Source organism: Cornus florida, unplaced genomic scaffold (assembly GCF_030987335.1).
Source record: "Cornus florida cultivar Cherokee Brave unplaced genomic scaffold, ASM3098733v1 CherokeeBrave_3.0.0_Hap2_Chr04, whole genome shotgun sequence".
NCBI lineage: Eukaryota > Viridiplantae > Streptophyta > Magnoliopsida > Cornales > Cornaceae > Cornus > Cornus florida.
This window is the reverse complement of record NW_026775574.1, coordinates 20217451-20244311: the sequence shown is the minus strand read 5'-3', so window position 1 is coordinate 20244311 and position 26861 is coordinate 20217451. Positions and strand designations below refer to the sequence as shown.

The window sequence follows — 26861 nt, the reverse complement described above, 5'->3', positions numbered from 1 at the left end:
ATGCATTGAAAATTGCGTAAATTTGATATGGTGACTTTATTCTACGAGATTGGAGTCGTTGGACAAGCACAAAAAAACAAAATAGTCGCTGCTCGTGTTTTGAAACTCTTAACTAAAGTATACGTGTGCTGGGTCAAAGAAGATATGCCCATAGAATTGGAGGGTCCGTTCTAAGATTTTCAGACACGCAACTTGCCTGTTGATCACGTCATCACATGGCCCAAAATTTGCGTGTCTGAAAATCTCAGAACATGTTTGGTATAGGTATATATATTTGACCATAGCTTTAATATTTTATAACAAGAATGAATGTACGACATGTTTGGTACTCCTTTTGTTCTTCTTTTTTTTTTTTTTTTTTTTTTTTTTTGTTTAATTCAAAACAAAACAGTTGTTTTGGTGTCTGCTATTTTGAAAAGTAATCAAAAATTTGTTTAGTAAAGTCTATTTGTTGTTCAAAAAAAAAAAATTAAACGAAAATATTAAAATATATTTGATAAAAAAATATTACTGTTATATTATCCAATGTTATCATGCAAAAATTAACATGTAACAATATTAAATTGGTGCTTGGACTTTTTACTACTATTCACAAAACGTTTCAGCACTATAATACAAAACATTTTTTTTATCAAATGTGTATTTTTTACTATTCATTACTATATTACCCGAAAAAATAAAAAAAAATCAAAAATAAAACACATACCAAATTGGCCTTAGTAATGGACTTATAGATTACTTTTTCTTTTTACTAAATTTTCAATTTTAAAGAAAAATAATAATAATAATAATGAATTTTGGAGGATCGCATCACATGTATTTTATATATATATATATATATATATATATATATATATATACATTAAAAACCTCCTCTTTAGTAATTAGTTTTACAGTTTTTTGTTCCGAAAACATTAGATCCAAAGAAGAAGTCTAAAAATTTTTCTTGCACTTTTAATATTGTATTATTTGTGCCATCAATCATATACATAAAAATATTTTATTTTAATAAATCATATCACTACATATTAATATTTAATAAATTATTGATATTATGTCATCACTATAATCACTTTACTTAAAATTTTCTACTGTAGTAGAGTAACGTTTTGTGGCGCCTCTATTATTATTATTATTATTATTGTTATTATTATTAGTAGGGACCCATAAAAACATTTTTGGAAAAAGGTTGAGAAAGTTATGGCCCTCTAGTCTCGTCATGTGACATGAAATCCAAAAACTAAAATAGGCACATATATATATGTGTGTGTGTGTGGTGTCAGTGCTAATAATTAATTATATTTTTGGTGGTGAGTTGATGATATGAGCCCAACGGTGGTGAAAGCATGGAAGACAATCAATCGTACGAGTGGGGAACAGAGACGGCGAAATACTTGTAGCACGAAATAATGGAGGAGGTTGAGCAATGCCATGTGCTGTATTACCACTCTCGTCTCTTTGTGTGTGGGGTGGATATCTGTAAAACGTAACACTGTTACGTACAAACACATACACATGAAATGCATGCATGCATGCATTATTATGCGTGGTACAAAGGTCTTAGCCATCCCTTGATGCAGCTGGAATGCTATGTATAATATAATAAAATAGATTGGCGGTGATAAATGTTGGGAAACGTATTAGTTTTAAAAAAATTTTGAGAGATTTTTATTCACAGATTTTAATTCATCACATAAAAATAAGTTTTATGCAAAAATAAAATATAATGTACCATTCAATTAAGAGATTGAATACTTACATCAAAGGTCTGAGTAAACCTTTAAATCTTTCCTCTAAAGTGAATGTTCTCACTTATTGTAGATCCCTCAGTAAGATGCCTTCTTCTTGGATCTCCATCTTCTTGGTATTTGTTTTGCCTTTAGGAATCACTCATAAGCCTCCATAAAATGATCTTGGAAAATTAAGCTTGTGGGAACCTCCATTAAATGAGAACAGTAACCCTAACTTTCTAGAGAGAGAAAATATATTCATTTTTCCTTCTTCCAAAAATCACCCCTAAAATATACATAGACCATGTATATATATAGGCAACATAAAGATAAAGAAAAGGAAATAATAAATCCTTCTCAATCTCTAATTCATATGTCTCAAATCTAATAGGATTCCAATATCAAGTTGGGTTATGAGTGAGAATCCTTTGGACTTATTATTTTATTTTCTACAATGAATTAATAATTGGCCCGGTCCATGGACCCAATTCAATTAATTCATAAATTAAGTTCTACTCCACTAAAAGAAATTAATTGAACTCCAATTAAATAATAAATAACCTCTTAAGTCAATGTTGCACTTTGACCCCTCTAAGCAAAATTAGTTATCGGATAAATAAAGCTATCAATCCAACTACTTAATTAATATATTTATTTTGGTACCATTGATTATATCTGCCTCAATCACAATAAAATATTTGTTTGACAAAAATAATAATTTAAATAAATAAATATATAATAAATCATTTTGTCTAAAAACACACGAAGACCTTCGAATTTACTTTGTAATCAACCATAATCAATACAAAATAAATACAAGTAGTAATGATGCAAATATTGAAAAAATATAACCCTCTAACTATTAATTACATAATTACTTAAAGTGCCGGTCTAAGGATTACGAAGATTCCGCCGAACAAATTAAAGTAATTACTAATTAATAAAAGAGTTTATACTTCTCTCATGCTTAATAGTCAAATGTCATGACAGTGATAGGGAGCAATTGCATACGACGGCTCTCGCAATATATCTCAACCTAATGCGGATCCAGTTCAAATCTTAATTAATTATGAGTCCATCCATAATTACCGACTATGAACAATTTATGATTACTATTTATATTCATGTATTGATCACCATCACATACATATATAAATATCTCTTGTAATCAAATGGACACTATCAATTTTACAATGAATTGAAACATAATACATTGAATTCACCAATTGTATAAAGTATAAATATTTCAGATACGTCAGGAACATATGTCACTTTAATCTAAACAGAAATTTGCTATTGCAGGGCATATAAATCCCAACAGCTCCCACTTGCCCTCATAGCCAATTCAGATTGCATCTAACTCCAATGTTATTTAGGTGACGATCAAAATTATTGATCATAACACCTTTGTTAATGGATCAACAAAGTTGTGTTCTAACGCAATGTTATAGCCACGAGTACATTTTTTTGCCGGATAATATCATGTAGGATATGATACTTTCCTCTTAATGTACCTTATTCCTCTATGGAACCTTGGGACATTGGTTTGGACTACTTCTGCACTATAGTCACAATATAGCTCGAGAGGCGGGCTAGTAAGCTCCACAACCTCTAAATCAGTGAGATCAAACCAAAAGGCTTCCTTTGTTGCATTTAAGGCTGCAATGTACTCTACCTTCAGGTTTGAGTCAGCAGTTGAAATCTGCTTAACAATCTACTAACTGATTTCCCCTTCATTGAGTGAACATACACTAAGTCATGAAACTCATAGTATTTACTTCTGATTTGAAAACAGAACTATCATACCTGACGGGAACCACATCATCACATCCATAAATGAGTATGAGATCATTGGTTCTCCTAAGGTACTTTATGATATTTTTCACAACAAAACAGTTATCAAGTCCGAGTTCGGACTGATATCTACTGACTATCCCTACCATGTAGCGGATGTCTTGTTTGGTATAGACCATAGCATATATGAGACTCCCATATGCTGAAGCATATTGTTCCAGTCTCATTTGCTCAATCTCCTCTGATAGTTTTAGAAAACTACTTAATAGAGAGAGCAATCCATGTCAATAACGCAATAACTCATTCTTTGAGTTTTGCATACCAAACCTGCTCAAAACTTTATCAATGTAGGATTATTAAGATAAACATATTTTCTTTTTAACTTGATCTTGCAAAAGCTTGATCCTAGGAATATAGCTTACACCTTGAAAATCCACTATTTCAAAATAATTGAACAACTACCTTTTTACTGATGACAAAACTTCCACATCATTCCAAATGAGTAGGATGTCATCAATATATATAGAATTAGGAAAAATAATGACATTACCATGTACACATATGGTTTATTTACTAAGAAATCTTCTGGTATCATTTTGTAGTTTAACTTGCCTTCCATAGATATCACCTTACTAGAAAGTCCTACAAGGTCCTAGATATTATTAGAATACATAAATTCTAACTCTGATTTTATAGCAACTTGTCAAAACGATCTATTTCCATATCGGTTCACGCTCCCGTGTAGCCCAACTCATGTTTAACAGGGATATCTGTAAAGGTCTCACCTAAAAACATGATTCTGTCAGATTGGATGATAATCCTCCCACTATAATGTACCAATGCAGGAATCTGTGTACTAGATGATGTTGAAGCATCAATAGGGAATTCATATATTATTCTTAATCTCTATAATAAGCGTGTTCACATGTGGTACATCTGGTACTCATACCATATTCTCTAACATTATGCTACCAAGTATGTGATTCATAATATGATTCTCCTATAAATAAACAGTGAGTGTAAATAATCAACTTTTATCATTGAGATCATAAAATAATCCATCATAGTGCCTTTAGAGTAACTATTAAATCAATCATACATATGATCTGCTTCCAACTTACTTATCCATATCAAGCGCACATGTGCAAGACTACCCCATATGTGCATGCGATTCAAACTAAGATTTAGTAAAAAAACATAGCTTAAAAGATATCCTTGAGATAGACTAAGATGGAATGCAGTTCATAATGTGCATCGATATCATTAAAGCTAATCGCTAAAATGAAAGAGATAATGTAGCATATTTGATCATAGATCTAATCATATTAAGTAGAATTTTGTCATTCTTGTTTGAAACCTAAATCCATTTAGCGTCAATTGTGGAAAACCTGGTACACAACACCCTCATTGACCATATAGTCTTTGCACTATCCCAAGAAATACTCATATACACGATCAGATCGAAGTTTTTTGATAAGTTTACCTAATCTGTGCTCCACATCAGTCTTGACACTTTCGGAATATACCAAAAATTTAAGACTTGTGTCGCATCAGATAAATTTATTCAAAACATGAGTAATCTTGCTTGGATGTTCATAAGACCACACATGTCAGTGTGTACTGACTCCAATTGTTCTTTATGTCTATTTCATTTGGCTAATTAAAGCTCTTACGGTTATCTATCCTTCAAAACAGGATTCACAAGTTGGTTTAGGCTCCCCTGTCTCACTAGGTTATAAACTTCTTAGACCATTCTTTGAATCTCATTTTGATTGATTACAACCCAAAAATAGACATTAAAAATACAATGAGTCAGGAATAACAAATTTTCTCTTAACATTCAATCTAGAAAATGCAACATTAGTATCTACATCCTGCAAATTTAATGAGCTTGTGGTTATAGTAGATTAACCATCTTTTAATGCACCAGAAGCAATCACACATGTATTCAATTTTATAAAAGCAGTTTTACAAAATAACAACACAGTTTTTATAAATCAAAAGTGAAACAAGAATGAGATTGCGTCTAACATCTGTGCATAAAGATAGTTCTCTAATACTAATATCCTCATACTCTCTAATTTCAAATATAATACTCCTACTGACTTAGCTATAACCTTGGCATCAGGTCTAGTATAAATATACATTCATATCATCGAGACTTCTGGATTCCTGAAATCCTTGCAACGAATTACAAACATGTTTAGTGGCTCCAAAATCTATCCATCAGGAATTAATAGATACAACCACATAACACGGCTTAATGATTAAATATATTTTCCTATGCGACGTCATTGCTTAGACAGTTCGTCCTTCAATGTCTTAGTTAGCGGCAAAAGAAACAGTTTCCTTTACCCTCAACATATACTGCCTTATTCCCTTTAACCTTTTGAATACCCATGTTTTGTGCTAGCCTAATCATATTATCATCATTCTTCTTTCATTTGCCCTTCCACTTGGGCCTAGAAGAAGATGGTATAGACTAGGTTAGATTGATAGGAATGCCTATACTTTTGATTATCCCTTTATCTGTTATCAATTCTATAAGAATATCAACGAGTGTGAACTCAAACGGGTTCCTTATTTTGTTCACTCTAAAAGAGTCAAACGAGTTTGGTAATAAGGCAATAATCATGTTAACTTGAAACTTACCACCCAAGTCAGCCTTATTGACCTCCAATTAAATTTTTAAATAATAAACAATCATTTTCAAAATGCAATCTCTTACTGGAGTTCCTTAAACTATTTCAATAGTAATCAAGTCTGACACAGTACTAAGGCATAAACTCTATCTAATCTCACTAAAACATCTCATTAATTTTTAACATGATGCTTGAAGAAAATAAAATAATGCAAATGTTAGCTTTGGAGCATATTCAAGATAAACTCTAAAATATTGCACCAAGCCCTATCATTTGCCTTATTTCACTTATTAAAAGTATTAATGTTCTCTTGGGTATCTTAAAGTAAAAGGATTAGGTTTAGGAGTAGTAAATATATTTTGTACCACTACGTTGTGAATAAAATATCTAAGTTCCTTTTCCAATCAATATAAATGAGGTCCAAATACATTGAATATATAAGTAAGCAGATAAAATGGATTTGACATAATTAATTTGAATATAAATGCATTCATACAATATATAAGGTGAATTATTAATACTATCATGCATATTTAAAATTAAAATGAGTTTGTTAACCACATAATATAATAAATCTCAATAGAATAAGAGATCATTATCATTATTGGTGAACAATCCCATTTAATTAATACGGGTTTCTCAACTTTGTAGCATAATAAATCACACAATTAATACGTCAATAACTTATCCTGATGGAGGAGTTCATTATTACTATTGTTGAGATTCATTTGCTATTAGGTGAGCACTTTCATTAAAATAATATGTGAGTCCCTTAACCACTGCATGAAAAATCGGATAACCAATACGCCAATAACTTATTCGGTTGGCGAAGTTCATTATTACTATTGGCGGACAAATTCCATCATCTCTATATCTCTTAAGACAATGCATTGTCTATTTATATGAAATGATTCCCGATTATATTTAGCCTTTCTAAAATCACCTAGTGTAGACCACTCCGTTGGGGAGCTAACACTATTGATTTTAGATTGAGTGTATAACGTTATTAATACTCCAACGAAAAATAAAATATTAAATATATTGTCATTATAATCTAGACTCTTTAAATCATGTGTAGGGCCTTATTTTAAAGATCTAATTATAATGAATATTTAATATTTTTATTTTCATGAGACAACCATTCTTGTAATATTAAGACTCTTCAAATCATGCATGGGGTCTTATTTTTGAAGATTTAATTACAATAGTTTTAATAACGAAGGCCATGGGGCAATGTATAAAATTCCCCGCTCCTACTCAATTTTTTTTAATCATTAATAATTAGGGTTTTCAATTTATTCATATTCATGATATAATCCATGCAAAACGCCTTAATTTTAATCTAATTAAATTTAGAAAATAACTGGACTTTTAAATGATTCACTATAATTTAATTTGAAGCACACTTTAAAAATAATTTACAAAAATAATTTTTCGTTTCCCAATAAGTGCCCTCAAATTAATTACTAATCAAATCCAATTAATTTTTATAATTTAGTTAATATAAATCAAGTCATTTAAATAAAAATCATGGATCCAATGCATGAACAATTATAATAAGCAATTAATTATTATATACATCACATACATCAATAAATGATAGATAAAGCAAATAAAAATGGCCAATGGATTTAGCTTTTAACATTTAATGCTCTAAGTATTGCGCGAGGGTCAATCAAAGGCTTGTGTACACCCGCAGGAGGGTGTAAGCTGACCCTACGCGTCACTGGACATCATCGGAAGCCTCAAAGCACATCTAACGCGCCTGCACGCGCTCAGCAAAGTTCCTAGCGCGTGCCACGCGCTTGCACGCACTGGTGGTGCATGTAGCGCGTGTTCACGCGCTCCTACGCGCATGTGGGAGTTGCCAGCGCGTTCCACGCGTTGGCACGCTCCATGTGGCGCTGACTTCCTTCCAGTGCGTGGCCTGCACTCGCCTAACCATTGGTGGTGCATGGAGCACCTTCCAGCTGCGCTACACCAAATCTTCTCCCTCGGTTGATGATGATCCAAGGGTTTCTGGTGCGAGTGCATGTGCACTGTGTGATACCCCCGGATTTCCGGATGCGGGTTGGCCAGGCCCACGCCCGATTACCCGAGGATATCAAACAAATTAGCAATTAACGAACACAGAATAATTATATCAAAAGAGATAAATAAAATTTGCTGAAATGAAAACTAAAAGAGTAATCCAATATTTTAAAACCTCAGAAAAATAACTCCATTGATAAATAAGATATTTCAGATACAACTGATTCATCACGAACACATATCGTTCTCCAATACAACTCGGGAATCCATCTAGTGGATCCCTAAAATAACCCACTGAACTCAAAAGACGGAAAACAAAATCCAAGTCTACACACAAAATATACTCCTATGTCATCGGTGGAGTGAACAACTGTATCTGCTCAGCATGATCAAGCTCTGCAGCCCGGAACTAACGAACACCTGTAAAGAATAATAGAAGAGTGGGTCAGACCCACGAGCAAGTTCTAATCTAACTGCAATCCATACAGTGACCCGATACGCAGATACACCATAGATACCTCACAATATCTATCTAGTCCATACATATATATATCCACACTATGGGACATTCACTGAACTACAATAGGGGTCTCAACCTGAATAGAAGGTAACATGCGAAAACGCACCCAAAGGTGGGCATGAGTACCTAGACCTAACAGGGTACACCTCAACCTACTATAGCTAGCTACGCATCCACTGCATATACGCGTCCTAACCAACGAGTCTGAGACTCAAGCTCATCTCGTGGTACCATAACCATATATTTAAAGTCCATTCAAATCCATCCATAAGAACTCCAATAAATCGTTCAGCTTATTCAGCTGCACAGACTTATATAAGAGATCCAGTAAGTCGTTCAGTTTATTCAACTGCACAAACTTAAATATAAGGAGAATTATGTTTTTGTAATTCGTACCTTCTTCCCAAAATAGGAAGGACTAAGTATTTTGAATCAGTCTGTCCCTAGTATGTCACCGTCCCATACCGGTACATACAATCCACAAAATCCATATAATTGATAGAACAGGCAAAGTTGTTCACCAATTAAAATCCATAAAGTAGGAATTAGCATTTTGAGCTAAACCATACCTAGTATGCCACCGTCCCATACCGGTGCATACCATCCTCCATATCCATGTAAATTACAACATTCAAATGATAAGCAAGTAATTTACAATGCAAAACCAAACCCAGATAATTGACAGAATTTTAATGTGAGAATTCAGTAATTAAAATCCAATACATAATTCCAAATAATTGGTCAAATTTAATATAAGAATTCAGCAATTATAATCCAATATATGATTCCAAATAATTGACCGAATTAAGTATAAGAATTCAGAAATTATGCTCCAATACATAATTCCAGGTAAATTACAAGGCATAAATAATAAGCACGTAACTTATAGTTCAAAACCAACCATCCATATCATTGCAGAATAGTATTTAGTATTCCAATAACTTAAATCCAAAACCATGTAAATTACAGGCTATAAATAATAGTACAATAATTTAAAATCCAAAACCAATATCCAAATAATTACAGAAGATTTTTAAGTGTTTCAGCAATTTAAATCCAAACAATTAACCATATAATTGCAGGAGATGATTTAATAAATCAGCAACTAACATCCAGAGCCTGCATAAATCACATCTAACACATCAATGACCCTATAATATATTTAAAACCATTTTATAAATATATTAAATCCCACTGGAATGCTTAAAAATAAGGTTAAGTATTTAAAACTTCTTCAATCCACTAACCGTATACAATGTACATAAGTGTTATACAGTTTGATCCGTTAATTTAGAATTAACCTTAAATCAATTTAGGGTCTTAATAACACTCAAAAATTAACTATTTAATCCCTCCGTGAAGTCTCATTAAATTTCTAAAATTTAATCAAGCCATTAGTTCCTTTCTCTATTAGTAACATACACCGTTGTATATTTTTACACTGCTTCATCCTTTGTCTTAGAGACTTAAACCATACAACAATAAGTTTAACAACACTTAGAATTAACTACTTAGATCCTCTGTTAAGTCCCTACAGTTCATTAGAATCACTCAGAAGCTCAAACAGTGCTCAAAACACCAAACAGAGCCCTAGAAAACACTTTCTGGACGTAAAACAAATTGGAGCCGGCTCTTGGAATGGAAGAGCCGGCTCTTCCCCTATTAGAGCCGGCTCCAATTCCCTAGGAGCCGGCCCTTGCTGAAGGGGAGCCGGCTCTTGACTTTCTAGAGCCGGCTCTCTCCCTCTTGAGAGCCTCCAGTTCATCTCTGCTCCGTTTTTACCTATCTGCTCGTTCTCTGGTCAGTCCCTACCCTTCTGTTTATTTCTTAAACTGATCTTAAGGGTTTATTATCACTCTATTAACATCTCCAAGGTTTGATTACAGTAATTTAAATCAATTACAAAGCTTAAGGTTGCTATTGAACTTACCAAGCTTTTAGTATCAAAACTGAAACTATATGCAGAAATAGAAACGGAACAGATTGCACACGTATTTAAAACAGAATAATAACATCCCTATGAGTTTTGTATAACCCCAGTAGAGTTCCTATATTGTGTCTACAAGAGTTGCAATCAAATACAGAAACTAAGGCTACGATAGAAACCATATGCTTAAAGTACAGAAAACTGAAACAACACTTACATACACTGTAACAGATATTGATTTCAACACATACAGACCAACAATATAACACATAATAAACATATCAATTCCAGTTTCTGCTTGATTAAACCCTAGAGATTATCTAGGTGCACAGAACACGGCCCAAAGGGAAAGAGGAAGATAGAACTTGCTTGAATAGGTTTGCAAACAAACCCTTGTTGCCGTTGGTCTCAGTTTTTCCGACATCCACTGAAACTTGTCTAACCTCCTAGAACCTCTGCTCCTTCCTTCTCCTTGGTTAAACCTTGGAACCCCAGTCGAAATTCTCACAAACTGCTCTGTTCTCACCAAAACTCCCTCTGTAACTCTCTCTATTTGGCAGACTTTTCCGTGTAAAAGTTACGACAATATATAACCCTAGGTTTAACATATACTGAGGTATTTATAATTGCAAGATTAAAACCCTAATCCACAGAGCCCTAACTTCGTCGGCCCACAAAGTAACCCAGTTTAGTTACATATCAGATGCTTATGAGACGGCTCCAAAAACCCTAACTAAAACGTATCTAAAACCTCAGTTAATGGGAATTACATAATTACCCTGTTCAAAAATTAAATACTTAATAAATAATTAATTTAATAAAACCCATTAATTAAATCAAATAAGCAAGCAACGAATCACTTAAAATACATAAAATAAATAAAACAATTAATTAAAATAAACAAACAAATAAAGAACTACACCCTTAATTAAAATAAACAAACAATTAAAAAGAATAACACAATGAATTAAAATAAACAAACAATTGGACACATAAGCATATAGATACAAAATCAATTTAAAATGCACAAAAATAAAATTTAAATTCCATTTTTATCCCTTTTGAAATTAGGGGTATTACACACTGCGCCGCATCGGATCCTCCTACCCTATTCTGGCGCTGATCTTGCCTTCGGCGACGCTCTAATCGCCAGAAAACCGCCAAAATTGCAGAAAATAATTTTAAAAAATTCAAGAAAATTCAATTAAGCCCAAAAAATTGCGAAAAAATTCCAGAAAAATTCCTGAAGCCTAATTTAACTCTTTTGGACCTTCTTGAAGCTCAATAGCATCCTTTGATGAAGATTACATCGCTTTAAATAAATTTACAATTTGAAATACAATGAAAAAAATTAAATTACATCATTGAACTTTCAAACGGCTAAATCAAAGCCTTAATTATGTTCATCCAAAGATAAAATTACATTTATTTAACCTATAAATTTCATCCATGGCCCAACCATACATCATCATTCATTCACAATTATTCATACATAATCATGTATCAATATATATCAACATATTAAATCATACATCAATAAAAAAAATATATGAATATAATTTTGGATCTATGAATGATGATTTTGATAAAAATATGATCTCTAATAATGAATCAAACTATACTCTGATACCACTATTGGGAAACGTGCTAGTTTTTAAAACTTTTTAAGGGATTTTCATTCACAGATCTTGATTCATCACATAGAGACAAGTTTTATGCAAAAAATAAAATATGATGTATCATTCAATTAATAGATTAAATACTTACATCAAAGGTTTGAGTAAACTTTTAAATCTTTCCTCTAAAGTGAATGTTCTCACTTATTGTAGATCCCTTAGCAAGAAGCCTTTTCCTTGGATCTCCATCTTCTTGGTATTTGTTTTGCTTTTAAGAATCACTCATAAGCCTCCATGAATGACCTTGGAAAATTAGGCTTGTGGGAGCCTCTATTAGATGAGAACACTAACCCTAATTTTCTAGAGAGAGAAAATATATTCATTTTTCCTTCTTCCAAAAATCACCCCTAAAATATACATAGACCATATATATATATAGGCAACATAAAGATAAAAAAAAGGAAATAATAAATCCTTCTCAATCTCTAATTCTCATGTCTCAAATCTAATAGGATTATAATATCAAGTTGGGCTATGAGTGAGAATCATTTGAACTTATTATTTTATTGGCTACAATGAATTAATAATTGGCCTAGTTCATGGACCCAATTCAATTAATTCATAAATTAATTTCTATTCCAATAAAAGAAATTAATTGAACTCCAATTAAATAATAAATAACCTCTTAAGTCAATGTTGCACTTTGACCCCTCTATGCATAATTAGTTATCTGATAAATAAAGCTATCAATCCGACTAATTAATTAATATATTTATTTTGGTACCATTGATTATATCTGGTTCGGTCACAATAAAACATTTGTTTGACAAAAATAATAATTTAAATAAATAAATATATAATAAATCATTTTGTCTAAAAATATACGAAGGTCTTCGAATTTACTTTGTGATCAACCATAATCAATACAAAATAAATACAAGTAGTAATGATGCAAATATTGAAAAAATATAACCTTCTAACTATTAATTACATAATTACCCAAAGTGCCAGTCTAAGGATTTCGAAGATTCTGACGAACAAATCAAAGTAATTACTAATTAATAAAAGAGTCTATACTTCTCTCATGCTTAAGAGTCAAATGCCATGACGGTGATAAGGAGTAATTGCATACGACAGCTCTCGCAATATATCTCAACCTAACGCGAATCCAGTTCAAGTCTTAATTAATTATCAGTCCATTCATAATTATCGACTATGAACAATTTATGATTACTATTTATATTCATGTATTGATCGCTATCACATACATATATAAATATATCTTGTAATCAAATGGACACTATCAATTCTATAATGAATTGAAACATAATACATTGAATTCACCAATTATATAAAGTATAAATATTTCAGATACGTCAGGAACATATGTCACTTTAATTCAAACAGAAATTTGCTATGTCAGGGCATATAAATCCCAACAATAAATACATTGCATTTCAATTATTATTATTATTTTTTTTAGAGTATCGGCCTTATAATATACGTATCATTCAAGTTAGAAATGTGGTTCGAAAGTGAGACCTCAAAAACTTATCTATCGAAGCCCTGCTAACACCGTTATGCCCTAAGGAACATTTGCATTTCACTTTTAAGTTCCTTTTGATTGAATGCAAAATATTTATTGATTTTTGAATATATATATATATATATATATATATATATATATATATATATATATATATTGTATTTTCTTATGTTTGGTTGTCGGAAAATATTTACAAAAAAAAAAAAATATATTAAAATCTAACAATAATAATTTATCCATCAATTTTGACAATTTATTTTACACGCTCCACTCGATGGATTCGACCTAGACCCTTACCAAATGCAGAAAAATAAAAATAAAAATAAAAGAAAATATTTTACCTGAAAAAAAAAAAAAAAGTGGAAATGCCGCTATTATTCTTGATTCAATTTATGAAAACCAAATATAAGGAGCATTTACTTTATTTAATTTATATATATATATAAATTAAGTCCATTTAATTATATAAAGAATAATGGTGCTTTAGCCGGAAATTAAAAAAAAAAAAAAAAAAAAAAAAGGCACTGAATGAATAGGGAGTTGAACGCTGGCCATCTGGTTGATCTTGCTCCGACATTAAACGAATGAGGAGCGTTCGGCTCCCAATCCAGCGCATTTCTTTTTTGGAGTGCTAAACATTTTTTTGGTCATAGGGTACTTGGTATGAATAGTCATTTTTACCTCTTTACATTTGTGAATATTGGGATTGACTTCTTACTATATATATATTTTTATAAAGCTGTTATAATTTATGTGAATTAGTTCTGTAAATCATAAAAAAGATAACCATGGTCTTGAGAGAGTACCTACTTGACATAGAATGATAGCTTTCATGCTAGCTTTTAAAAGTTCGCACATGGGTAGACACTCTTATATTTGGACTCACTACTTCATATAGTTCATATTACATCAATATTTTAGTTGTTGCTTGGAATATGATATTTATTACATGGATTAACAAAATTTGTGTGCTAGAAAAAATATATGAAAAGAAGTTCTTAGCAAAAAAAAAAAATATATGGTACTATATATATACATATATATATATATTTTTTGTGAGATGTATATCAAAAGAAGAATATTCCTGTGCAATAAACTTTTGATATAATCATTTAATTATATAAAGAATAATGGTGGTTTAGTCGGAAATTTAAAAAAAAAAAAAAAAAAAAAGGCACTGAATGAATGGGGAGTTGAACGCTGCCCATCTTTAAATGAATGAGGAGCGTTTGGCTCCCAATTCAGTGCATTTCTCTTTTGGAGTGCTAAACAATTTTTTTGTCTTTAGGGTATTTGGTATAAATAGTCATTTTTAGCTCTTTACATTTGTGAATATAGGGATTGACTTGTTACTATATATATATATATTTATAAAGCTGTTATAATTTATGTGAATTAGTTTTGTAAATTATAAAAAAGATAACCATGGTCTTGAGAGAGTACCTACTCGACATAGAATGATAGCTTTCATTCTAGCTCTTAAAAATTTGCACATGGGTAGGCACTCTTATATTTGGACTCACTACTTCATATACTTCATATTACATCAATATCTTAGTTGTTGCTTGGAATATGATATTTATTACATGGATTAACAAAATTTGTGTGCTAGAAAAAATATATGAAAAGAAGTTCGTAGCAAAAAAAAATATATGGTACTATATATATATATATATATATATATATATATATTGTGAGATGTATATCAAAAGAAGAATATCTCACAAAGTTGAGTAGTTTTGATGTTTTTTTGGCTCAATAATAACTGAGATATCTAATTATAAAAATAAATAATTAATTAAATAAAGGATAAATTATACGAACCTCCCTTATAATATGCTAAAATTACAGGCAACTTTCTTATGGTTTGAAAAAAATTACTTGGACCTCTTATAAAAAAGAAATTAACTTACACAGACTTTCCTTATGTTACAGTCAACGCAAGTTGATGACGAATTTTACTGATATCATGTATTGAATAAATTATAATTCTCATATTAGTCTTCGTCTATCTTCTCTCTTTCACATATATATATGGTATTATAATCATTTACCATAATAATTTGAGGGCATTTTAATAAATTAAACAAATCTGTTAGTATATTTAACAGTCCGTCACTAAAAAGGAAGATTTGTATAAATTAATTTTATTTTTAGGAAAGATCCGAGTAATTTATCAAACGGTAAGAAAATTTTTTGTACTTATGTCAAGTCATAAAAGAAATTCGTATAATTTACTCTTAAATAAATATATTTATATATAATTTATTCGCATAATTTACTCTTAAATAAATCAATCGTACAAGTGGGGAATAGAGGCTGCGAAATAATTGTAGCACGAAATAATGGAGGAGGTTCAGCAATGCCATGTGTTGTATTACTACTCTCGTCTCTGTGTTTGTGTTTTTGTGTGTGGGGTTGGTATCTATACACGTAACACTGTTACTGACAAGCACATGCACATGAATGCATGCATTATTATGCTTGGTACAAAGGTCTTAGCCATCCCTTGATGCGGATGGAGTGCTATGTATAATATAATAAAATAGATTAATATATGTATGTGGTATTATTGGAGGTGATAAATACATTGCATTTCAATTGTTATTATTATTATTTTTTTGGAGTATCGACCTTATAATATACGTATCATTTAAGTTAGAAGTACGGTTCGAGAGCGTTACATTAATAACTTATCTCCCGAATCCCTGCCAACGCTGTTATACCTTTAGGGATATTTGCATTTCACTTTTAGGTTCCTTTTGATTAAATGTAAAATATTTTTTGATTTTTTGAATATATATACATATATATTATATTTACTTGTGTTTAGTTGTCAAAAAATATTTAAAAAAGAAAAAAAAAAAATTAAAATCTGACAAAAATAATTTATCCATCAATTTCGACAATTTATTTAACACGTCCCACCCGATGGATTCGACCTAGACCCTTACCAAACGCAAAAAAATAAAAATAAATATTTTACCTGAAAAAAAAAAAATTTAAGTCGAAATGTCATTATTATTCTTGATTCAAATTATGAAAACCAAATATAAGGAGCATTTACTTAATTTAATTTATATATAAAAAAATAAGTCCATTTAATTATATAAAGAATAATGGTGCTTTAGCCGGAAATTAACAAAAAAAAAAAAAAAAAAGGGCCCTGAATGAATGGGGAGTTGAACACTGCCCATCTGGTTGATCCCGCTCCGACATTAAACGAATGAGGAGTGTTCGGCTCCCAATTCAGTGCATTTCTTTTTTTGAGTGCTAAACATTTTTTTTGTCTTAGGGGATTTGGTATGAATAATCATTTTTAGCTCTTTACATTTGTGAATACAGGGATTGACTTGTTACTATATATATATATATTTATAAAGTTTTTATAATTTAAGTGAATTAGTTCTGTAAATCATAAAAAAGATAACCATGGTTTTGAGAGAGTACCTACTCGACATAGAATGATAGCTTTCATGCTAGCTTTTAAAAAGTTTGCACATGGGTAGACACTCTTATATTTGGACTCCCTACTTCATATAGTTCATATTACATCAATATTTTAGTTGTTGCTGGAATATGATATCTATTACATGGATTAACAAAATTTGTGTGCTAGAAAAAATATATGAAAAGAAGTTCATAGCAAAAAAACATATATGGTACTATATAGGGATATTCTTCTTTTGATATACATCTCACAAAGTTGAGTAGTTTTGATGTTTTTTTGGCTCAATAATAATTGAGATAGCTAATTTTAAAAATACATAATTAATTAAATAAAAGATAAATTATACGAACTTTTTTTATGGTATGCCAAAATTACAGGCACCTTCCTTATGGTTTGAAAAAAATGACTTGGACCTCTCATAAAAAAGAAATTAATCTATACAGACTTTTCTTATGTTACGATCAATGCAAGTCGATGACGGATTTTACTGATGTCATGGACTGAATAAATTAGAATTCTCATATTACCTTTCGTCCATCTTCTCTTTCTCAGATATACATATGGTATTACAGTTATTTATCATAACAACTTGAGGGCATTTCAATAAATTAGACAAATCTGTTAGTGCCTTTAACGGTCTAATACTAAAAAGAAAGGTCTGTATAAATTAATTTAATTTTAAGAAAAATTTGAATAATTTCTCAAACGACAAGAGAAATTTCTATATTTATGTCAAATTATAAAAGAGATTAATATAATTTATACTCTTTTATATATATATATATATATATATATATATTTGAACTCAAAACATCTGGAGAGGGGCCTTTGAACCCACCCTTAAATAAATACTTGTGGGAGCTATAGTGTAAAACCCATGGTTGGTGGGGACAATCAAAAATAGATTGTCTGATCATCAAACTGTCCTACTATATATGAAAGATTTTTTTGTTAGGATCCAATAATTCTTTTGGAGGCATTTGACGGAAAAGCCAGGGCAAGTCAAAATCTGCATGCTATCTAGAACTAGGAGGAAGTATTTCATTACAAATTATTGTGTGGTTATTAATTTATGTTCTATCCTGAAAAAAACAAATAATTATAATAATAATTTATGTTCTAGTTTTTATTGTTTATCATCATCATAAAGAAAAGCATATTGTGGCCCATTGACCAATTGAGAAGCAATTATGGAAGAACAACTCTTTTCCGAGCTCACTCCATGTGAGATGGGATCCACTACATTTCATATATATATATATATATGGCATTATTTTAAAACTCTAATTTTACTTGCTTCTCAAATCTAATTCCGGATCTTTTGTTGTATTGTTGAAACAGGTGTGTTAAAATTTAAGAAAATAAATATAAACACGTTGAAAAACACTATTACACTAAGACGTCACAGTAACTGAAGATTCACTTTCTCAAATTTAGCAAGACTTCATCATATCTACCATCTTTGACTAATGAAAAACTATTAGAGTTCAATTCCATCCGTTACTTTTACATCCCTCTAATTCATTAAATTTAAAATTTTAAACCAAAAAAAAAAAAGGGTCATTAATTATTAAGACTTGAGACTTTGTTTGAATATACAGGAAATAAAAGAAAGAAATGATAGCATTAAGGAAAAAAATCACATAATTTCTTGTATTATCATTTTGCCCCCAAATTAGTATAAAATGACAAAAATGCCCTTATAAGTTAATGGTTAAATTTAAAACTTATAATATTATTGTAAAATTACAAAACTACCCCTGAGTTAGTATGGAAGCTCAATGGAAAAAGCTAACTGTTCTTTGCCTTCTTTTTTCCATCCATAACCTAAGCACCCACCAACTCTGTGTCACCCATTGTTTTGAGAATGAAGATTGAGGGGTAGTTTTGTAATTTTACTATAATATTATAAGTTTTAACTTTAACAATTAACTTATAAGGGCAGTTTTGTCATTTAATATCGATTTAGACGCAACTTGATGAGTTTTGTCAGTTCAGGAGTATTTAATTTTGGTGAGAGCTTTTTAAACGAAAATGATAGTAGTGTAAGGGGGTTATGTGATTTTTCTCCTAGTATTAATTATGAGGAAAAAAAAAGAAGAAATGAAAAAATATAATAATTTCTATTAATATTTGGATAGATGGGAAAGGAAAGAAAAGAAAAAATAAAATGATAATATACTTGTTTGACTAAGAAAGAGGGAAGAAAAGAAAGGGAAAATGTAACAGCTAAATTATTATTATATCCTATTAAATAGATGTGACATGAGTGTAATAACCGTTTTTTCATTTTAATTGTTATGGATAGTTTCAAAATTATAAAAGTATAACTTATCTTCTCATTTTTTTTGAAGGAATAGAATATTCCCTCCCTATCCATCCCTATCATTTTCTTTTCCACACTTTAATCCATCCAAACAGAATCATCCCTATTCTTTCCCTCAATTCCTCCAAATCTCTCCATTTCTTTCACTCAATTCCTCCAAATCTCTCCATCCAAACGAAGCGCGAATGATTTAATGGTTCTATAATAATTTGGGGGCTAAAATGAATGCCAGTTGGATAAAATAATAGTTCAGCCAAACCGACCGGTTCAGACAAGTTGAGAATCCGCCTTTTGCCTTGGAAGTGAAAGCATCTTATCAGTCAAAGCCATCAAGCCTTCTTAGTATAGCAAGCCTATTATTGTAAATGAGATACTTTTATATAACCAATTATAAAATTCTTCAATTAGTAATGAAAACAAAATGGACCCGCGACTCACACCTCATGGAAAAGACTAAGTAGAACTTTCACCATCAGTCCACAACAAGGTTGTGACTCTTTGCACGTACAATTATTAGATTAATTTAAACACTACAATATATATTTGCTTGTATATCTAGCCAACACCGAATTGATATTTTAAAATAAAAAATAAAAAAATAATAATAATTCAAACTTCGAATTAGTGGCACCATACTCATAGCTCTTTCTATCAGCAAATATTTGAATTGTAACCGAAGTCCTTTAGCCTCTAACTTAATGGTACGATTTATTTTCTGGAAGTTCGAGTTTGATTTCGGATATGTTATATATATATATATATATATATATATATATATATATAACACCAGTAATGTATATAATCAACGTGTTTATATTTTTGACAACAACCAAATGCAGTTCCTTCATAATGGGAGTTAATTTTTTTTTTTTTCAAAAAAAAAAAACAGAAATATAACAATCAACTGCAAAATGTTAGAAAAAAAATTATTACATGCTTATGGTATTCCCACCAATCACAATTCAATACGAAAGCGAATTTTTTTTTGAATAAAATCAACATATATTTTTTTATGGTGAATCTCTAAAACTTTAGTGTCTTATGAGCATTAAGTCCTCTCGAGTTTGAGCTTTACTCGATTCACATAGAGAGATTGCTTGCACGCAAGAACGGATCTATGCAATGCCTATGCATGGATCTAAGAGTGGCTTAGCGGGGGCAATTGCCCCCACTGATTTTTATTTTTTATTACCATTATAATTTAGTATTTTTCTCATTTTGATATATATGCTTATAAAAAATTACTATCGGCCCCACTAAAATTTTTAAAAATTTTCACAATTGTCCCCTTCCTTGGCAGTGCCACCCCGATTTTTTTTTATCATTATTCCACTATTTTTGTTATTTTGATATATATACTTATGAAATATTACCCTTGTCCTCCTGAAATTATTAAAAAATTTATTATGAGTATCTGAGTTCGCCTATGCTTTCACGGGTCTCGTGAAAATAATCGGGACAAAACCCCGGTTTAATACCTAAGTTATAGAAAATAATAATAATTTATAATTGGCGGGATCATGTTGTCCCGGACCATAGCCCCCATAATGGAGGAGACTTTTAGAGGTCACATGCAGTGAGCTTAGCAGCTCCCACTTCTATATAAACCTCTCAAGCTACAGAATTTTAAGTATAGAACTTAAGCCTTAGCCTACCATTAATACTTTCTATCACCATCCCCAAACTCTTACACAAAAATGGGGTCCGTTGCAACTGAGAAGCCTCATGCCATATGCATCCCATTCCCAGCACAAGGCCATGTCAACCCTATGATGCAACTAACGAAGCTTCTTTACTCAAGAGGCTTCGATATCACCTTTGTCAACACAGAATTCAACTACAAACGCCTCCTCAAATCCAAGGGTCCTGACGCTGTCAAGGACTCCCCCGGTTATCGATTCAGAACCATCCCCGACGGAGTCCCACCCTCGAATCCTGATGCCACCCAGAGTGTCACCGAGCTCTTGTACTACACTACGAAACACAGTGTGGTTCCCTTGAGGGAACTCATACAAGAGCTCAATTCCATGGAGGATTCGCCTCCGGTGAGTCTCGTCATTTCGGATGGGCTTATGTGCTTTGCCATTCAGGTTGCTAGAGAGCTTGGCATTCCAGAAGCTCAGTTCTGGACTGCCTCTGCCTGTGGCTACTTGGGCTATCTTCAGTTTGGAGAGCTTGTCAAGAAAGGCATTTTCCCACTAAAAGGTTTATTAATATGCTTTTACTATCATTAATTTTCTAACCTTTGTGTGTGTGTGTGAGAGTGGACAGATTAAACTCTAAATTGCAAATTAAAGATTCATGTTTTCTGTTAGAAAAATGATACTCATCATGGGAAAACAGAAGAAGAAGCTGTATTTAGGTTCATCTTATCATATAAATTATGAATATTGGAAGGAGATCTATTAGATTAGAGATCCCATTAAATTTTCATATAGTTTTACAGTTTTTTTTTATTTTTTGTTTTCATATGCTAATAACCCTCTCAAATCTAGAGAGAGAGAAGAGAAACACATCTATGCCAATCCTCTCAAACTCTCCTTCTCCAGCAACTCCTCTTTCCTCAAACTCTCAAATCACACCGTCAAAATCACTGTAAAAAGAATAAAGTCAAAATCCACTTTTCTGTTCATTTTCTTTATAAATCATCAGTTCTCAATGTAATTTCCTTTCTAACTTTGATTTCTTCCTCTATTTTACTTATTTATTTTTTAATTTCCTTTCTAAGTTCTCAATGTAATTTCCTTTCTAAGTTCTTAATATAATTTCCTTTCTAACTTTGATTTCCCCCTCTATTTATTTCTATTTTATTTATTTATTTTAATGTAACTTTTTATTTATTAAAATACTGAAATTTCACAATTATTAAAATAAATTTACTAAACAAATAAAATTGCCATTTAAACCAACACTAATAAATATTACAGTCTTTGATTCTCTCTCACTATCACTGCTAAATTCAAGATCTTCACAGTATATAGATATATAAAAATAAGTGAGTAAAATAGAGGGGAAAATCAAAGTTAGAAAGGAAATTACATTGAGAACTGATGATTTATAAAGAAAATGAACAGAAAAGTGAATTTTGACTTCATTCTTCTTACAGTGTGTGTTTTGGAAGTTTGAGGAAAGAGAAGCAGCCGGATAAGGAGAGTTTGAGAGGATTGGCATAAATGTGTAGTAGCATAATTTCATAACAATAATATAAGGGTATTTTGAGAATAAAAAAAATGATGTATAGTAATTTTTCATGTCCACGTCAAACTTTCATAAAATTCCATTAATTTGGAAAACTGGATTTTGACTTCATTCTTTTGTCTTTTGACTCCCAAAACTCCATTTTTATGGAATTATCCCATAAAAGAATGATATTACTTTCCTTGCTTTTACAAATTACGGATCATATCACACGCGCACACACAACTTGAAAGGGAGGAGTTCAAGTCAATGTGTAGATCACTATTCCCCACTGCCTCTGTCCCTAAATAGAAGTCCATGTTTAGAAATTAGAGTTTTTAAGAAGACATGCCATTAATGCTTTGTCTCTTTTTAAAATTACTAAATTGTCTTTTTTAATTTAAATATATATAGTTACAAAGTTTGAAATTTTTTAAAAAGATAAATGACAATGGTAGAAATATAATGAAAAGATACTTTGACTTTTTAAAGAGGTCAACTAATTTGTGACATGTAAAAAGAGAAAAATAGACTACTAATTAGTGACGGAAGGAGTAGCATTATACAACAGTTTAGTTGGTTGAGCTTCCAGATCTCGGAATGGGTGTACTCGTCTACTCCTCTCATAATTTGTCAAAAAAATAAAAATGAGAATGAAAAATGAAATTGGAGAGGGACAGGTCACAAGAAATTGATGTTACGTAGATACCAAAAATATCAAAAGACACTGATCACTACAACATCATATTCATTTGGACACATTTGAAAGTGGCCTACTAATTTGCCACATAAGCATCAAAATCATTTGGGATTTTTCTAGGAGCAAGTTAAGGTCAATTTGTTAACAGACGACGAACAGCTGTGAGAAATTAATGGGACCACTGAATTGATGTCCTGTGCAAATTTGCCACATAAGCCCTAACATTTCTAAATATTGTCCAATTCTTTTTTTATATCTATATTAATTATTAATCTTATGAAATGCCAAATTTTTTAATTGATAGAATTCCTAAATGTTAGTATTTTTTTTATATTTTTTTTCCATTTTTTTTTTTTAAAACTTCACACTTAGATTTTCTTTTAAATTTTGTTGGTAAGCACATTTTTTTTTTTTTCCTTCTAATTTACTAAATATATTTTCAATGTTTACCATGCATTTTTATTTTTTACTTCAAACTTAGATTTTCTTTTTAAGTTACTACATATATTTTCAATGTTTGTTTGTAGCTAGCTTTCGTATGATGGCAACTAATATCTAAAATTAATTATTTGTTATTGTAAATCTTTGTGACATAGACAATTCTCTTTTATTTTATGTATTTATGTCTTAGCATTTTATTTAACCAAAACATGGCATGTTGAGAATACTAGCAAGTTCAATTTTTTCTATAGCTTTCTTTGTGTTTATAAATATATATTAAATTCAATCCAAATATGTGAGTAGCATGTCCATCTATGAGAATCATAATCGGTAGCATTGAAAAGTGGAAATAACCATTCCACGTGGAGTTGGGTGGGATCTCGTGTATGAGAACCACACACTATATCGACAATATCGAAAGGTGGAGATGACTCTCTCGAGTGTAGTGGGGTGGGGTCTAGTATATGAAAACCACGTACTATATAGGCACCATCGAAAGGTGGAGATGACCATCCCGCGTGGAGTGGGGTGGGGTCTAGTGTAATTACGTGGACCACATCTCATATGGGAAGATCTTCACCTTTTACGGGATATGATCCTCTCTCGTATTTGACCACCTCTTTTGACGAGGGTTCAAGCCCTAAGCTAACAAATCAAATGTATATGTTGTTTATTTGCTATAAAATGATCAAATATTACAATTATTAACTTCTTGAATATGAATCATATGAAGGTTGAATGCAAACTTAATATCACACGAATTATGATGATAGTAGGACTTAAAACTATGACATCTTCAAGTATTACTTTTTCTACTTTACAAGTACATAAATCTTTTGAGAGATGTATAACCAACCATTTTATTGGTTTAATTTGCAGATGAGAAAGACATCACCAATGGCCATCTAAACACTCCCATAGATTGGATACCAGGAATGCCACACATGAGGCTCAAGGACATGCCAAGCTTTGTCAGGAGCACGAATCCCGACGACATCGCCTTCAACAGATGGTTGGAAGAGGGATTGGACAATTTGAAATGCGACGCGTTTATCTTCAACACATTCGATGAATTTGAAGAGGAGGTTTTGGCTGCAATTTCATCCATAAAGCCAAACATCTACAATGTTGGCCCTCTCGCATTGCTCTCCCAAAGCTTGCCTAAGAATGAAGTGAACTCCAGAGAGTCCAGCCTCTGGAAAGACAACACTCAATGCCTTGATTGGCTTCACAAGCAAAAGCCCAATTCAGTGGTTTATGTCAACTTTGGCAGCATTGCTGTCATGACAGAGGACAACTTGAAAGAATTCGCGTGGGGGCTCGCGAATAGTGGACATCCATTCTTGTGGATTGTCCGGCCTGACCTTGTGATGGGCCATTCAGCAACCTTGCCGGAAGGGTTTGTGGAGGAGACTAAAGGGAGAGGTTTGATTGAGACTTGGTGTCCACAGACTAAAGTGCTGGCACACCCTTCTTTCGGAGTATTTCTAACGCATAGTGGGTGGAATTCGACTGTGGAAGGGATCTGTGGAGGGCAGCCTATGATCTGCTGGCCATTTTTCGCAGAGCAGCAAGTGAATTGTAGGTATGTTTGCACCACATGGGGGATAGGCATGGAGATTGATAGTGTTGTGAAGAGAGAACAAGTTGAAAGGCTTGTGAGGGAAATGATAGAAGGAGAGGAAGGGAAAAAGAAGAGGGAAAAGGCCGAGGATTGGGAAAAGAAAGCTAAACAGTCTGTCCTTGAAGGAGGATCATCCTACAACGCTTTCAATCGGCTTGTGGATAACCTTCTGCAACTGTCATATGATCATGGTTATAAAAAGTCCAGGTGAAATGTCACCCGTGACACCAATCCTTGCAAGCTTGTTCGAGTTTGGAGTCTATTTATACTTCGAATCTTTGGACAGGGTTTGAGGCCTGGTATCACCAAGTACCTAGTTCTTAAGTAAGTTTGCTGGAAGACTAGTTATGGATAGTGTTTGTGATACACGATGTGCAAGAAAATGTGGAAACAAATAATCAAGTGTTGCTTCAGTAGTAGGTGTATCTGTGTTTTACTGAGCTGGCTCTTCAACATTAGAGGCCTAGTAGTGTTCAAGTCATTTGTTTAAGATGATAAAAGCAAAGTTGCCCATGTAATTTACTCTGTCTAGAGATGTCTGGTACCTACTAAATAAATGTCATGCATCTTGTGTTCACTTCTAATACACAAGCCTTGTTTTTATATCAGTGAAAGTGATGAATGCTTAAAAATGACTGAAATCTGAATGGAATTCACCTTAAATTCCTAATATAGCTAGCCCTAATTTGACATGATCAGATTTTTTTTTTTGCTTTAATTCCTGTTCTTATCTTCAACACTAATAAACAACTAATAATGTACACATTATACATCACATTCTCTACTCATTTTACCAAGCTTCAACTAGCAGAGTCTAGGGTGATCCTTGCAATGCTAAAAATGACACTTTTGGATATCTGAGACGTGTGGTTGGCTTTGATTGATGCCATCAGGAGGCATTCAATTCAAGCATTAATATAGGAACTAAATTTGTTTGAATTAATTGTGGATTAGAGGATGTAAGATGTGGAGTATTGCATATAGGTGCTCCTCTGTTTTCCACCCTTTAAAAATCTCCTAGACTATTAGTGCATTCATTTAGGAAGTTTCTCATTGTAATACTACATTTTATTTACAATTATTAGGACAAAAACATATTGTTCGGCTCGCGGAGAAGCGCTAGTTCCGCTTTCCAGGTGAGTGGAAAGTAGGAGTGGATGTCGGGTGTGCCAGGAACTGCTGTCGTTCCAAAGTGAGTATCCGAACAACTATCCAGTAGGAAATTGCAGGATCAGGCGATTGAATGAAGGACTGGAATTACCACCTTCAAGGGTTCTTTTTGCCTTGAAAAAGGACTTTTGGACTGAACTATGGCTAGTGGAAAAGAAAGCGGTAT

At 31.9% G+C, this 26861-nt stretch overlaps 1 protein-coding gene across 1 annotated transcript; it reads left to right on the top strand.

Moving 5' to 3' along the window:
- Nucleotides 1-21212: 21212 nt before the first annotated feature.
- On the top strand, nucleotides 21213-26133 carry LOC132302933 (7-deoxyloganetin glucosyltransferase-like). The gene is made up of 2 exons (XM_059799941.1): nucleotides 21213-21788; nucleotides 24781-26133. The coding sequence occupies exons 1-2, from the start codon at nucleotides 21281-21283 to the stop codon at nucleotides 25734-25736; spliced, it is 1464 nt and encodes a 487-aa protein (XP_059655924.1). The 5' UTR covers nucleotides 21213-21280; the 3' UTR covers nucleotides 25737-26133.
- The last annotated feature ends 728 nt before the right edge of the window (nucleotides 26134-26861 follow it).